The sequence below is a fragment of the Salminus brasiliensis genome, chromosome 1 (genome assembly GCF_030463535.1).
Source record: "Salminus brasiliensis chromosome 1, fSalBra1.hap2, whole genome shotgun sequence".
Taxonomy (NCBI): Eukaryota; Metazoa; Chordata; class Actinopteri; order Characiformes; family Bryconidae; genus Salminus; species Salminus brasiliensis.
Genome location: NC_132878.1, coordinates 99,124,059 through 99,138,616, shown reverse-complemented (window position 1 = coordinate 99,138,616; position 14,558 = coordinate 99,124,059). Strand labels below are relative to the sequence as shown.

Below are 14,558 nucleotides of genomic sequence, written 5' to 3'. Positions count from 1 at the left end.
CGACCCGCTGTGTTCTGGACTAGCTGCAGGGGTCTGATGGTGCGCAGAGGGAGACCAGCCAGAAGAGAGCTGCAGTGGTCAAGTCCTGAAGTGAGGAGAGACTGAACGAGCACCTGGGCGACTCTCTAGAGAGGAAGGGTGGAGTTCTCCGGATGTCAGAACTGCAACGTGACCTAAGAACAATAACTGATCATCCATGACTCCACCAAGGCTTCCACTGCAGTCATTAATCAGTCAGCACTGTGCTAACCACACACCTAAACACAACCAGTACAAGCAGCATGCCGGACTTTTTTTTTTTAGGTCCAGCTCTAAAAAGGACCTTGGCGTGAAGATCATCTTACCTAGTGTTCAGTGTGACTTCAAGACTCCTCTGGCCGAAGACGCCTCCGAGGACCCAGCTAACGTATCTACCAGCTGTTCCCCCAGTAAAGCAGCAGCTTTTCAGCCACCAGCTTAGACAACCTGACCGCAGCTACCAGCAGAAGCCTGGAGTCATCGTCTCCACAGGCTGTAAATTCAGAGACCATGACCTGAGACTAAACTACGTCATGTACACTGTCAAACTACAATCAATGTTTGGGGACACCCTTTCCAATGAATGCATTCAGCTACTTTAAGCTGAACCCATTACTGACACAGATGTGCAAATGCACACACAGCTTGTCTAGTCCCTGTAGAGAGGAAGTACTGCCAATAGAATAGGACTCTCTGGAGCAGATCAACATCATGACCCTATTGGCTCCATGCTGCCTAATGCCAGGCGTGGACTAGAGGGGTATAAAGCCCCCCAGCATTGAGGAGCTGTGGAGCAGTGGAGGAGCTGTGTTCTCTGTAATGATGGTGGTGGAGCTCCATCCAGTACTTTTGGATGAGTTGGGGATGATGAGGTGGGGTGGTGATCATCATCCAACATACTGACCTCACAAACACTAATAATTTATTCGGGGGAGCCGAATAAAACAGCGCTGATTGATTTATTTAATCTTAAAGTGAGCAAATGAGGAATCAGATCACTTACAGAAAGAAAACCAGTCCAATCAAAGTTTAAATTTTTATTAATTGAATCCAATACACTTCCCAATGCTCAGCCATCACCTGCAGCACAGGAGATATTCTGAGCATCCAAACAGTAAAAGTAATTAAAACAAAAGGAATTACCAACTTCATTTCAAAATCAATTTTTCCTTTTTCTATTTTTTTTCCATTTTTTGTGTACTTTAAATCAAGGCTGTGGCTTAGTGCCGACAGACCCGGCAAAAAGTTTATTTGAATTTCCATTTTTAAGACATTTTCTGTTTTTCAGTGTTTTATGAGTTTTGTATTTTTCAATGTTTAATAGATTTTCCTTTTTCCGTCTTAAAGCTGCAGGACGTCCTGAAACAGAAGGACAGATTTCCGTTAGCAGGTTCAAACTGCAGATTGTTTCACAGCAGCAGAGTCGCGCCCCACCCTTCTTACCTTCATTAAACTGCAGGAACGGTGGCGCTGTTCACAGACTTCTGAGCGGCTTCCTTCGCCTGATGAGCCTGGAGCACAGCCACGGCTTCATCCACCTACACACACACACACACACACACACACACACACACACACACACACACACACACACACACACACACACACACACACACACACACACACACACGTTACTGCAGTCTGGCCGATTCACAGACACAAACACTAGAGGTACTGCAGTGTGTTTAATCCCAAGACATTCACTGTGCATCACAGCCAAGTCCTGCATGTCTGATTCCGCAGACTACACCAGTTCTGTGCTCTACCTTGGAGCGAAGAGACTCCGGAGACTCCAGCATGTGGAGCAACTCCGAATTGTCGATCTCCAGCAGCATGCCAGTGATCTTCCCGGCCAGGTTGGGATGCATGTTTTGAATTAGGGGGAAGAGACGCTCGCCTGGAGAGGGAGAGAATATTTTTATTGGAAATGAAAACGTTTCACAAACTCCAAATCAACATGTTCCAACACATAGGAATGAACTCTTCTACCAGTCCTTCACCCCTGGACTCTTCTCCATAATCCACTGTAACCGTACTCAACAACCTCTTCACTCAGGGCACTGGGACACAGTCACAGACCACAGATTCAAACCAAAATCTATCCCCAAGACATTCTTCACGTTCCTCACAGCCCAACAGTCCCGCATCTTAACATGACCAATATAGTGGATAAGAGCCGCTCTCTGGATTTTACACTGAAGGCAAAGTAGTGCAGCTCACCTGATTTACCATCATTAAGCCCTGATTTACCACCAAACCAGGTTGATCTGAGGAGAACTCTAAATAATACTAGACTCCATGAGAGAGAAGAACTTTGGAGATGTTCTAATAATGAACACAGTGATGGAGAACCTCCACCACTTTCTGTAGGATTGATATCATTAGTGTTTATTCTGATAGAGTTTTACAATTTTGCTCAGACTGAATGCTTGCACAGTACTGTGTGTATCTCTCACACACACAGACACACACAGACACACACACACACACAGACACACCCTCCAATATTACAGCTCATGTCTCAGGTCAGCTTAGAGAGTCCCAGCTGGAGATGCAGGACAGCCCCTAATCCCAGATTATGATTAAGTGTTTGTGACTGTGACTCACCGAGCATCTGCTTCTGCTCCTGAGGTGGAGCGGCGGCCAGCATGGAGGCAGTTAGAGGCTCCTGACCCTGAACGTGCACGGCAGGCTGAGGACGGAGGATTTATTATAAATCAGACTTATATTTTCAGACTAAATGTACGGATGTGAGCTTGCCAGCGTACGAGCACGTACCTGCTGCATGGGCACCTGAGGCTGAGCTCCCAGGTGCTGCTGAGGGTTCCGCACTCCTGGGGTGTACTTGTACTGTGGCACAGCTCTCACCGGAGCGGTTCCGGTGGCTGTTCCGGCGCTGGTCGGCCGCGGGCCCATTGGCTGAGATGCTACAAAGCACGGTCAGGATCAGAGTGTGTGTGTAAGAACGCAGGGAGGTGTGAAATGTATCTGCAGGTGTGCGTGAGGCTTACCCATGCGCTGAGAGGTCATCATGCGGGGAACCTGAGATGCGGTGGGTCTGATTGTGCTGAAGGTCTGTGGGCGGGGGGCAGTGGGCCGGATAGCATTCGGCATGTTCTGGAAATCTGGGATTCAAAAATAATCCTTTATTCCCTCACTGACCAGAACACTTTAGTGGGCATGTGCTGTTTGGAACACAGCCTTGGTGTCTGTTGTAAATATCACGCAACACACACAGACACTGAATGAGGAAATGCGTTATTTTCTTATTCCCAGGAATTTGTCCTCCACATGTAATCCATCCATGCACTGAACGCGCACACGTGCGCGCGTGCACACACACACACACACACACACACACACACACACACACACACACACACACACACCTCCAAGAACCTCATGAGTCAGAGGGCTGGGATGTGATGTTGTGATGTTTGATGGGTCATTTTCTAAAGGATTCCTCTCACTGAGAGATTTTACTCTGCCTCGTCACACAGTCAACATCGATGGCCAATGATTTGCACCCATACAGAAGCCAAAGGGCTTCAATCCGCTAGATTTAAATGCAGATGTGCAGCACACCTGCCGGTCTGATTTTCCCCTCATCCAGCTTGCGCCTTATGTGCACGCCCCAGACTGCCCAGGTGTGCTGCACATCTGCCTTATTAAATAATAAAAATAAATAATATTTTGATTCAGAACCGTCCACATCGAGCTGCATTACCCCACACAGATTAGGGTTAGGTGCCTCTAACAGGCCACATCTCTAACCTTCAGATCACAGCGAATTTGGAGAGACAGACACACAGACAGAGACTCACGCTGTGGGCGGACACTCTGCGTGGCCCAGCGAGGGCTGGGGCGGAGCTGAGCCAGTTGGCTGCTGGGATAATAAGCCGCCCGGTTCTGAGCCTGAAACACACAAAGAGACAAACACACTTCAGCACAGCACCAACACACACTGGGTCATACAGACTCAGAAACCCTAGTCCAGTCCGTCAAGGATTACTGAACTCCTCCACATGCTTGAAAGCATCACACTAAGCAAGGGGGTGACGATCTGATTCCTCAACAAACTCTGATCTGCACGGGTCAGCGTCTGACCTGAGGAATAGCAGCCATGAAGTATCCAGATGGCGGCGCGGGCTGGTAGGGGTTGAGGACTGGGTTGGGCACAGCGCGCACGCTGGCCATCCTCTGCATGTACTGGTTGGTGAGGTGGGCCTGGCGCTCCTCTTTGCGCTGAGCTAAAGCCACATACAGCGGCTTGGTGGCCACGATGCGGCCGTTCATCTCCGTCACGGCCTTGGTGGCCTCCTCCGGCGAGGAGAAGCACACAAACCCGAAGCCTTTGGAGCGACCGCCCTCCATCATCACCTGCACAGAAGAGCTTCATTAAACAACTAAAACCAAACCTCCCTTTAACATCAACACGTCAGCTAGGCTAATGTTGCTAACAAGCAATGTTGCTTTAAGCTCCCGTTACCTTCGCGCTGGTGATGGTTCCAAAAGGAGAAAACTCCTTCCTCAGACGCTCATCATCCAGACCATCATCCAGGTTCTTCACGTACAGGTTCACGCCCTGTGGACACAGCCGGGTAGGAGGGTTGAGTCATGGAGAGGATACAGGTTTGAGTGATGTATGCAGGGAGGCCTTCACAAAGCCGGACAACCGCAGCCCAAAGCGAGCTCCGGCCAACAGACAGGACCTGTCGCTCAATTCTACTGAGCAGACTGAGCCTCGTTATCTGAAGGAGCTCGACCAGGCCAACAACGGCCTCCTCTGCGTTACAGCCGGGGAAGAGCCGAGGGTACAGTTTAAACTCCGGACTATTTATGAAGTCATTCTCTAACCCCAGATTGCTTCACCTCATTGCGGGGCTGGGCGGAGTCATCAAAAACATACTGTGGGATTTCAGATTTTGGCGTCTCACGTCTGCAGGGACGGTTTACACGGGTTTACCGCTCATTTCAGTTTCAGAAATACAGAATATAAAGCTTTCATTTCATAACGATAAAACACTTCGCCTCGCTCTGCCTCAATACAGCACTATTTGAAGTACAGAGTGCAGAAACAGCAATCCTTCAATTTAATATTAATACTGAATACGCAAGAACTGAAATGGCTTCTGGGTAAAAACTGACCGATTAATAATTTCTTTAACACAAACATTAGAAACAGAGAGGCTCGTTGTACAGAGGCAGTAAAGCTCTGTCCATGTTTGGCGAGGCTGCGGCTGCAGTGTCTCTCAGTGTGGCTGGTTTTAAAGAGCAGTTTACTGTAAATTGGGTGGAGAAACAGCCCGGGGGGTCTTGGGGAGTGAGCACAGGTGTGTGCTGACCTACTGTCCTGAACGCGACAGCGGGGACACACTGCTGTTAGCGGCCCCTAAACTCCTTCAGCGTCTTTTCTACTGGAAGAGGGTAACATGGCTTTACCCTGAACCTCGCAGGACTTGAGCCCCAAGTCGAGGACAGTCCATTAGGATCGCCCCTCAGCTCTTCCTATTGGACCAGCCTGACTTCAGGCTCAAGTTATCTGGCTAAACCCTCCCCATGTGTCGCACGGTAACGCTCACCTGGTAGCGGGTCATGCGGTCCTGCTTCATCTGCTCGAATTTGCGCTTCAGCTCAGTCTGCCTCTCTCCCTTCTTCTGAGCTCGACCCACATAGACCTGCTTCCCATTCATCTCCTTCCCGTTCATCTCGTCCACAGCCTGAAGAGAACAGGACCATCGTCAGAGAACCCACTAGAACAACAGGGACGCCAAGCTGCCTAAACACAACTTCGATGGCGCCGCACTGGCGAACACACCCACCCTCTGAGCGTCCTCGTGCCTCTCGAAGCTCACAAAGCCGAAGCCCTTGGATTTGCCGCCGTCGTCAGTCATCACACGAATGCTCAAGGCTGGGCCTGGAGGACAAGAAGGAGGAGAGATCAGGGATCAGACGGCTGACGCAGAAAACGCCCCGCTCTCCCGCTCAGCACCGCATGAGCCGCCTCTGACTCACCGAACTTGCTGAAGATCTCCTTCAGCTTCTCATCATCCATGTCCTCCCCAAAGTTCTTGATGTAAACGTTGGTGAACTCTTTCGCTCTGGCCCCCATCTCAGCCTCGCGCTCCTTGCGAGACTTGAAGCGCCCGACAAACCTTTTAAGATCAGGAGGAAGGTTGTTACACAAGCTGTGTAAAGTGGGGCTGGACGACATTACGATATCTGAAGACATGACAGACCATTTCAGCTGCTACAGGGACCTTTACTCCTCCAGCCAATTAAACAGGACTAATTACGCTCTCTAACGGGAGGAGGGGTCAGCGTTAAATGAATAAATAAATAAAACATATCTATTCAAAACGTCCTGACATTAATGATGCGCTCTCTGAACCCGAGACAGTAGTAAAATAACCCCGACGGGTCCTGAAAGAGAGAGAACAGACTGGGCCCACTCATTCCCCTTGGATCCACAGAGCACATTATGACTATTAGGACATGCTGGACCCTCGACTGCTGCTGAAGACTCCTGCATGTTAAAGATCATCAACTCCAGAACACAGAAACATTAGTATCACCCCCCCCCACATCATGCCGCCTACTTTCAAATAAACAAGCAATCTGTTACTCTGCCTGTTATGCAATACTGATATGCAAATTAGCCCTGTTCTGAGTGGTTACCCTGTATTGTGCCTCATTCAAAAGAATTCTTTACAACTTAAGTGTGAATGTGTGAGTGTGTGTGTGTGTGGGGGGGGGGTAATCTCCTGCAGTGGGGGTGAAATGTAAATGCATTGTTTTTGTTGATCGCTAAGCAGGGACTGTTTTCACCTCCAGATCTACTTAAAGGAAAGGAGTTACACACAACAGTAAGTGGACTTAGTCGAGTGCGGTGCAGTTAGAGCAGCAGGAAGACGAGCTCGGGTCAGCCCTCCTTTCACACTTACACTTTGCGGTCATTCAGCAGCATGCCGTTCATTTTCTCTATGGCTCGCTCTGCAGCCTCGTGGGTCTCAAAGTGCACAAAGCCGTAGCCCTTAGAGCCGTTCTCATCACACACCACCTTCAGGAGAGGAAGCGGCGTGAGTACAGGCAGCAAACACACACACACACACACACAGGAGCCCATTTCCACCAGACGCTGTAAACAGACGGCCCACTTTTGACCCTCAGAGCACTGTAGGTCTACTAAACGTGCAACCTAGACCCGCTGAGGCCTTCTGGGGCAGAGTCCAGCGCAGTCTACCGATTCCCCTGCCCCAACAGACTGACTACACCTGGCAATGAACAGGTGAGTCGAATCAGGTGTGAGGGGGAAAAGCACAGAGCTGTGCAGGAACCCAGCCCTCCAGAACGGGAACTGCCCACAGCTGCTCGAGACCAACACACCGAACCATCCAGCTGCTTCACAGCTAACCAGATCAGCCCGCTGTAATGAGCCCAGGTCCACTGTACAGCAGCTCGTTTCAGTGAAGCCTCGTCCGGAGAGAACGGCGAGCGTTACGGAGGCGTTCTGGCGCAGCGAGCGGGCCGGCCGTGTCTGGGTGAAATGGGCTTTAGGTTATTGGAGACTGCAGTCTGACGCCATGCTGTAACACACGCAACCCCACACTCCAGTCCAAACCCAGTCCTGCTCCTCCTTACCTTGCAGGACAGGATGTTCCCGAAGGCTGAGAACGTGTCGTACAGGGCCTTGTTGTCGATGGACTTGTCCAGGTTCTTGATGAAGATGTTGCCGACGCCGCTCTTCCTCAGAGAGGGGTCTCTCTGGGACCACATGATCCTCACAGGCCTGCCCTTGATCACGTCAAAGTTCATGGTGTCCAGAGCACGCTCAGCTGAGAAGAGAGGAACAGCTCATTAGGAACAGCTTCACTGATCTCACATACCATTACCTGAACACTGCAGAATCTGATTAAATGACAATAAGATCGTAAGGACTACGAGGGGTTTCACACACCTCTAAAACCCTGTACAAGGACTTGTGTCGCCCCCTGCTGGCAGCCCCCTTAGTACTGCACATTTACTAAACAGGCTTAATTTAATAAGAAGAAATTAGCATTTTCCCAATTTATTTATTTATTATTATTATTTTTAAATCTAATCACACCTACATCCATTACTGTATTACAGAATATTAAACACAGGGCAAAGTTTAAAAACCCACTAAAACCCAGATAAGCTTCTTTCTTTAGTTCGGGGGTTAAAGTTGGATCAGTATCAGACCCTGGGTAAGACCCGTCCAATGAAGCCTTCATGGGGGAGAGGTGGAGGAGCGACTCCGGGCGGCGCGGCTGGGTGTAGGGCCTGCTCTGGTAGGAGCAACTAGTCTTAAATAAAGGTTTATACGTGTTTTTAGCTTGGACTCGCGGCTCTTTAGAGGATACAGAAGGTTTAAAGGCTGAATAAACGTTTAGAGGTGTTTTCTTTAACACATTCTTTCAGCGGTTTCGGAACTCTCCGGTCCACCTTAAGCGCTGCAGCAGCTGCGGTCTGGCGCCTCAGGCGGTCCTGCTGTAACTGCTGCAGTATTTAAGGTGGACCGGAGAGTTCCGACCAGAAGGCCCAACACTATTTTTACCGACTTCCAGGAGCGGTTTCCGCCACCTTTCCCCTCAGCGCTCACCGTCCGCAGGCTGCTGGAAGTTCACGTAGGCATATCCGAGCGACCTGCGGGTCATCATGTCCCTGCACACGCGGATAGACAGGATCGGGCCGGCGGGGCTGAACTTCTCGTACAGCATGGCCTCCGTCACGTCCTGGTGCAGATCCCCCACATACAGCGAGGCCATCGGGTAGCTGGGAGCGCTGGGGTTCATCTTTTCTGGAGAAGCTCTCGGCGAGGATTAGAAGCCTGGAGTTAAAAAGGCGGCGATCAATCCGCCAGGAGACTGGGTGAAACCAGCGGGGTGTCGACGAAGCGGCGGCCGGCCTGGCGGGTCTCTGAGGCGGTCACTGAGGCGAACAGTGCGAGCTCCTAATCGCGCGCGGGGCTACCGGCCAACAGGCGAATCCCTCCGGAGTGAGGCGGCGAAAGGCGGCAGGTCGAGCTTCACCGAGGTCCCGGTTCTTAAAAAGACGATTTTTTGGTTGGTTTTGTATTTTGTAATTTTTTTGTATTTTTAATTTTTTATATATAAGACCGTGCGAGGCCGCGCTCCGGGGCCCACGCGCTCTCACAGCACAGACGGAAAAGGGGAGGAGGAAGCCGAGCTGGAGGAACACCAATAAGAGTCGCTTTGGGCGGAAGCGAAGAGATTTACAAAATAAAAGTCACGCCAACACGCTAAAATCATAGATCTATATGGAGCAGGCGTTTTAGGCTGCTATTATTATTATTATTATTATTATTATTATTATTATTACTCTGCCGTGCACCCATTAATATAAACACACTACATAAATATCTGCTAGCATTTTACTACTTCTACTGTTTACTCTTTTACTGCACATCTGTATTCTACTGTACTCCTCTACTGTACTCCTGTACTGTACTGTACTCCTCTACTGTACTCCTCTACTCTACTGTACTCCTCTACTGTACTCCTCTACTGTACTCCTCTACTGTACTGTACTCTACTCTACTGTACTCCTCTACTCTACTGTACTCCTCTACTGTACTCCTCTACTGTACTCCTCTACTCTACTGTACTCTACTCTACTCTACTGTACTCCTCTACTCCTCTACTGTACTCCTCTACTCCTCTACTGTACTCCTCTACTCTACTGTACTCTACTCTACTCTACTGTACTCCTCTACTCCTCTCCTCTACTCCTCTACTGTACTGTACTCCTCTACTCTACTCCTCTACTCTACTGTACTCCTCTACTGTACTTTACTCCTCTACTCCTCTCCTCTACTCCTCTACTCTACTGTACTCCTCTACTGTACTTTACTCCTCTACTGTACTCCTCTACTCCTCTACTCTACTGTACTCCTCTACTGTACTCCTCTACTGTACTGTACTCCTCTACTCTACTGTACTCCTCTACTGTACTGTACTCCTCTACTGTACTCCTCTACTGTACTCCTGTACTGTACTGTACTCCTCTACTCCTCTCCTCTACTCCTCTACTGTACTCTACTCCTCTACTGTACTCCTCTACTCTACTCCTCTACTGTACTCCTCTACTCTACTCCTCTACTGTACTGTACTCCTCTACTGTACTGTACTCCTCTACTGTACTCCTCTACTCTACTCCTCTACTGTACTGTACTCCTCTACTGTACTCCTCTACTGTACTCCTGTACTGTACTGTACTCCTCTACTCCTCTACTCTACTCCTCTACTGTACTGTACTCCTCTACTGTACTGTACTCCTCTACTGTACTCCTCTACTGTACTCCTCTACTCTACTCCTCTACTGTACTGTACTCCTCTACTGTACTGTACTCCTCTACTGTACTCTACTCCTCTACTGTTCTACTCTACTCCTCTACTCTACTGTACTCCTCTACTGTACTTTACTCCTCTACTCCTCTCCTCTACTCCTCTACTCTACTGTACTCCTCTACTCTACTGTACTCCTCTACTCTACTGTCCTCTACTTTACTGAGTGTTTTTCTTTTACTTTACTTTAGTGTACTTAGATAAGATAAGATAATCTTTATTAGTCCTGCAGTGGGGAAATTCTCAGTGGCAGCAGAAAGGGGACAGCAAGACCCTCAGATACAGAAATGTAGATCAATAATTGACACTATAAACACAATATAAATAAGAATAAAAAAACAATAACAATATTATTTATAGGTTATTGCAAATGACTCTTAATTGCACATGTGTGTGTGTGTGTGTGTGTGTGTGGTGGGGGGGGGGGGGTATTGCACATAGTATTTTTACATTGAGGGATCTCTGTTCCCTGAACATGTGTGTGTAGTTTAAGTGTGTGTGTATGTGGTCCGCTGGGAGCAGTGCTGGTGTGTACTGTGAGTGTGTGTGTGTGTGTGTGTGTGTATAATATTATACTTGTTCTGTTTCTGTCTTCTTATAGTGATATTTATAAGATTGTCAGTAAATGGAGGAACTGTAAAGTTTAAGTTTTATTGTACAGTGGAACTGCTTGTTTCTGCTGTGCACATGACAACAAACTCTCGAATCTTGAAAAAAAGAAGAATAAAATAATAATAATAATAATAATAATAATAATAAAAAAACTCCCCGGGTGAGGCAGGAGGCAGGAGGTTTTAGTGGAGTTAATGAAGCTTCACTTTAGAGGGATGCCTCGAGGGGAAGGGTACAAGCTGAACACACAACTTTAAATGGTGTGGAAATGATGCGACATGGAGGTACAAACAAACAAACAAACAAACAAACAGCGTAAACAGGTTAAATCAGTCTGTATTTATTAATGATCATCTACACACAGCAGGTGCACTACAGCTGTTCCCTCCCTCACTACAAACACACTGATCCAGTCCTTTATAACACTGTGAGCTCGGTCAGTTCATTTACAGTTGTGGTCAGAAGTTTACAGACACTTATCATACATGTGAGGGTCAGTGTTGGGCTTTTAGTGATTTCTAAGAGCTGGATCAGAATGAGTGACACCAGTGACATCTTCACTACTTCCTGTTAGTGGTCATGATGGACTGCAGCTGGTACCCAGCATGTCCATTTGGGGCCTTTAAGAGTAGCCGGACTGAGAACCAAAACGTTTTGTCTTCGGGTTCCACATTGGGCCCACATTTGGACGGGTGGTCCAAACAGGGGGTACATCCTCTGGGTGAAAGTGTCCTTAAAGGTGTAGATCACAGTCCCATCGCTGGGGTCACTGGAGGTCAGCTCGCCTTTCTCGTACTCTCTGGGGTTTCTTCCTGAAGTCCAGACGGCTCTCTGCTGACAGAACTCTCGGTTATGAAGGACGATAGTGTACAGTCCCTCCTTCAGACACACAGAGGAGTGGCCCTATAAAATTCTTCTATTAACAAGCCCTACATGTCCTCGCTCCTGAGTACCTGCAGGATCTTATTACTGATTATGAACCATCAAGACTACTTAGATCTCAGGGTGCTGGCCTCTTACTCGTTCCCAAAATTCAGAAACCCTCAGCAGGGGGAGGAGCCTTTTCCTATAAAGCCCCCCAACTCTGTCAAGTCAAGTGGGTTTTATTGTCATTTCAGCTACATACAGAGAACACAGCGAAACGAAACAGCGTTCCTCCAGGACCATGGTGCAACATAGACAGTGCATACTGATTCAGTTTAATGAACTAGTCTGATTCAGTTTAATGAACTGGTCTGATTCAGTTTAATGAACTAGTCTGATTCAGTTTAATGAACTGGTCTGATTCAGTTTAATGAACTAGTCTGATTCAGTTTAATGAACTGGTCTGATTCAGTTTAATGAACTGGTCTGATTCAGTTTAATGAACTGGTCTGATTCAGTTTAATGAACTAGTCTGATTCAGTTTAATGAACTGGTCTGATTCAGTTTAATGAACTAGTCTGATTCAGTTTAATGAACTGGTCTGATTCAGTTTAATGAACTGGTCTGATTCAGTTTAATGAACTAGTCTGATTCAGTTTAATGAACTAGTCTGATTCAGTTTAATGAACTGGTCTGATTCAGTTTAATGAACTAGTCTGATTCAGTTTAATGAACTGGTCTGATTCAGTTTAATGAACTGGTCTGATTCAGTTTAATGAACTAGTCTGATTCAGTTTAATGAACTAGTCTGATTCAGTTTAATGAACTGGTCTGATTCAGTTTAATGAACTAGTCTGATTCAGTTTAATGAACTGGTCTGATTCAGTTTAATGAACTGGTCTGATTCAGTTTAATGAACTAGTCTGATTCAGTTTAATGAACTGGTCTGATTCAGTTTAATGAACTGGTCTGATTCAGTTTAATGAACTAGTCTGAATCAGTTTAATGAACTGGTCTGATTCAGTTTAATGAACTGGTCTGATTCAGTTTAATGAACTAGTCTGAATCAGTTTAATGAACTAGTCTGAATCAGTTTAATGAACTGGTCTGATTCAGTTTAATAAACTGGTCTGATTCAGTTTAATGAACTAGTCTGAATCAGTTTAATGAACTAGTCTGATTCAGTTTAATAAACTGGTCTGATTCAGTTTAATGAACTGGTCTGATTCAGTTTAATGAACTAGTCTGATTCAGTTTAATGAACTGGTCCCGCTCAGCTCACTCACCCACCCAACACACCCACCCAACACTCTCGCTCAGCTCACTCACCCACCCAACACTCCCGCCCAGCTCACTCACCCACCCAACACTCCCGCCCAGCTCACTCACCACCCAGCACACCCACCCAGCACACCTGCCCAGCTCACCCGCCCAACACACCCGCTCAGCTCACTCACCCACCCAACACTCCCGCCCAGCTCACTCAACCCGCCCAACACACCCGCTCAGCTCACACACCCACCCAACACTCTCGCTCAGCTCACTCACCCACCCAACACTCCCGCCCAGCTCACTCACCCACCCAACACTCCCGCCCAGCTCACACACCCACCCAACACTCTCGCCCAGCTCACTCACCCACCCAACACTCCCGCCCAGCTCACTCACCCACCCAACACTCCCGCCCAGCTCACTCAACCCACCCAACACTCCCGCTCAGCTCACTCACCCACCCAACACTCCCGCCCAGTTCACTCACCACCCAGCACACGCACCCAGCACACCTGCCCAGCTTACCCGCCCAACACACCCGCTCAGTTCACTCACCCACCCAGCTCACCCACCCAGCTCACCCACCCAACACACCCAGCTCACCCACCCAACACACCCAGCTCACCCACCCAACACACCCAGCTCGCAGGCTTTAGGCAGTAGTAGTTTTCTGAACGTTGGGGTGATGTTCATTTATTTCTCCTCACAGTTTAAGACATTATTATTTCATTATCAGAGGAGATGAATCTCTAATCTGTGTTTGATTTAAAGCTCAAGCTCGTTTCCAAACCCTTCGAGTTAAAGTGAGGTCATTTCAGCTTCACCCCGTCACACACGTCTCCAAACAAACACTCCCACTGAGGGACAAACACTGACCTTTTAAATGAAGGAGAGGCTTTAATGAGATCAGCTGTGATTCGATTATTATAAACCTGAGAAAACAAACGTATTTAGTAATTATTATTAATAACAATATTGTTATTATTATTATTAATATTAATATAATAATGATGATGATGATATTAATAATAATAATAAGAAGAAGAAGTAGAATGATAATGATGATAATAATAATAACAGGAGTAACTGCAGAGGTTCTGAGATACACAGTGAGTCTGTGGGTAACAGTCACACTCTGGACATTCCCCGTCCCTCACAGTAACGTAGTGTTGTAGTTCTCAGACTGACCACAGGATGGAGCCAGCTGGTTATATACAGACAGTTCAGAGTCCTGGATAAACACACTCTCCAGATACAGATTAACACACACATCATAACACACAGCTGTAAAACCACACTGAGAGAACACAGGAACCCAGTTCTCAAGCACACACTGAGAGAACACAGGAACCCGGTTCTCAAACACACCCAGTTTCGTCTCTCCGGATCAGGCTGGCCAGTCAG

General features: G+C 47.7%; 2 protein-coding genes across 2 annotated transcripts in view; both read right to left on the bottom strand.

Moving 5' to 3' along the window:
- Positions 1 to 1,040: 1,040 nt before the first annotated feature.
- On the bottom strand, positions 1,041 to 9,210 carry pabpc1a (poly(A) binding protein, cytoplasmic 1a). The gene is made up of 15 exons (XM_072692596.1): positions 8,642 to 9,210; positions 7,660 to 7,853; positions 6,963 to 7,078; positions 6,034 to 6,173; positions 5,841 to 5,935; positions 5,601 to 5,738; positions 4,508 to 4,603; positions 4,126 to 4,398; positions 3,843 to 3,933; positions 3,030 to 3,143; positions 2,797 to 2,945; positions 2,626 to 2,710; positions 1,785 to 1,915; positions 1,462 to 1,556; positions 1,041 to 1,377 (listed from the first exon to the last, which is right to left on the bottom strand). The coding sequence occupies exons 1-14, from the start codon at positions 8,832 to 8,834 to the stop codon at positions 1,467 to 1,469; spliced, it is 1,905 nt and encodes a 634-aa protein (XP_072548697.1). The 5' UTR covers positions 8,835 to 9,210; the 3' UTR covers positions 1,041 to 1,377; positions 1,462 to 1,466.
- Positions 9,211 to 11,381: 2,171 nt separating this feature from the next.
- phldb3 (pleckstrin homology-like domain, family B, member 3) overlaps positions 11,382 to 14,558 on the bottom strand; it is a 39,825-nt gene continuing 36,648 nt past the window's right edge. The window contains exons 16-17 of the mRNA XM_072692634.1: positions 14,031 to 14,558; positions 11,382 to 11,849 (exon numbers count right to left, since the gene is read on the bottom strand). The exon at positions 14,031 to 14,558 is cut by the window's right edge and continues 292 nt beyond it. The gene's annotated coding sequence lies outside the window, so the exon portion shown is untranslated. The remainder of the gene's footprint in view (positions 11,850 to 14,030) is intronic.

Coding starts and splice junctions, on each gene's coding strand:
- pabpc1a (XM_072692596.1), bottom strand. CDS start 8,834: ATGAACCCCAGCGCTCCCAGCTACCCGATGGCCTCGCTGTATGTGGGG. Junction 6,174..6,962: donor CTGCTGAATGACCGCAAAGT/GTAAGTGTGAAA, acceptor TGATCTTAAAAG/GTTTGTCGGGCGCTTCAAGT. Junction 2,946..3,029: donor GATGACCTCTCAGCGCATGG/GTAAGCCTCACG, acceptor CGTGCTTTGTAG/CATCTCAGCCAATGGGCCCG.